This window comes from Geospiza fortis, unplaced genomic scaffold (assembly GCF_000277835.1).
Source record: "Geospiza fortis unplaced genomic scaffold, GeoFor_1.0 scaffold79, whole genome shotgun sequence".
Taxonomy (NCBI): Eukaryota; Metazoa; Chordata; class Aves; order Passeriformes; family Thraupidae; genus Geospiza; species Geospiza fortis.
In genome coordinates this window covers 1,784,913-1,785,860 of record NW_005054408.1, presented here as the reverse complement: position 1 = coordinate 1,785,860, position 948 = coordinate 1,784,913, and the positions used below count along the sequence as shown (strand labels likewise).

Genomic DNA, 948 nt, shown 5'->3' with positions numbered 1-948 from the left:
CCGCCGGCTGGGGCCCGAGGAGAGCGGGGAGCTGCGCCTGCAGGTACCGAGCACGCCGTGCCGGGGTTAGCGGGCCATTCCCACTCCTGCACGGCCTCTTAAACCCCGTTAGACACCGACGGGCCGGGGGTGGGTTGGATCCCCGGGTTCCCCTATGTATCCCGCTCGGAACTCGCTGTTTCAAACGAAATGCAAAACAAAGATTTTTCCTCCAAAACGCGACAGCGGGCCGCGGTGTGCCCGCGCTCGGCACTGCCCGCAGAGCCTTCGGCGGGGGGAACATCTCCCTCCACTGGCACTGACGGGAAGATCTCCCATTCCCACGGAGATTTTGCCGACTTGATGAAATCACCGGTCAGCAGCAAGTTCTAACTTAATGAACACGTACTATTTTAGAGCATCCTTTCACGTGTCTTTAGCCCCAGGACTCAGAAAAAGCCAAGACCTTTGTGCATGCCTTCCTGAAGCGCAGCATGCCCAAAATGAAAGATGAGGCTATCCAGGACATGCTGACTCGGAAAGCTGTTGTTCTGGAGCATTATCACAAAAAACAGACCAAGCAGAAGAGGAAGAAGACAAAAGGTTTTACTGCCAAGCAGAGGCGAGAGCTGCGTCTGTTTGAAATTGAACCTGAGCAGCAAAGGTAAGGCTTTAAATGTCTTTGTGTAGTAAAGAGGAACTGCATCAAAAGTCTGTAAAAGCAGCAGCACGTGCACGTGGATAGGAACCCTCCAGTGTGTAAAGTCAGTCTGAAACACTACTTGTGGCATTTCAGCATGAGAAGAGTTCTTTTGTGTGCATAGGTGAAAGATTCATTTCTGTTGAGCTCGTTTTGTGTACCTAAATATGACAAGAAATCAAACCCAGACACAATCCCCTCTGGTTTCAGTTTGTTAAGTTGGACTGTCTGTGACCAGACAGTCAAAATTCTGCATAATATTCCTTGAA

The 948-nt window shown here is 50.7% G+C and overlaps 1 protein-coding gene across 1 annotated transcript in view; it reads left to right on the top strand.

The window, feature by feature from the left end:
- The first annotated feature begins 6 nt into the window (after positions 1-6).
- The window catches only part of POP4 (POP4 homolog, ribonuclease P/MRP subunit), a 2,984-nt gene continuing 2,042 nt past the window's right edge, over positions 7-948 (top strand). The window contains exons 1-2 of the mRNA XM_005426253.2: positions 7-43; positions 420-643. Of these exons, the coding sequence (XP_005426310.1) occupies positions 474-643 (170 nt within the window). The 5' untranslated portion in view covers positions 7-43; positions 420-473. The remainder of the gene's footprint in view (positions 44-419; positions 644-948) is intronic.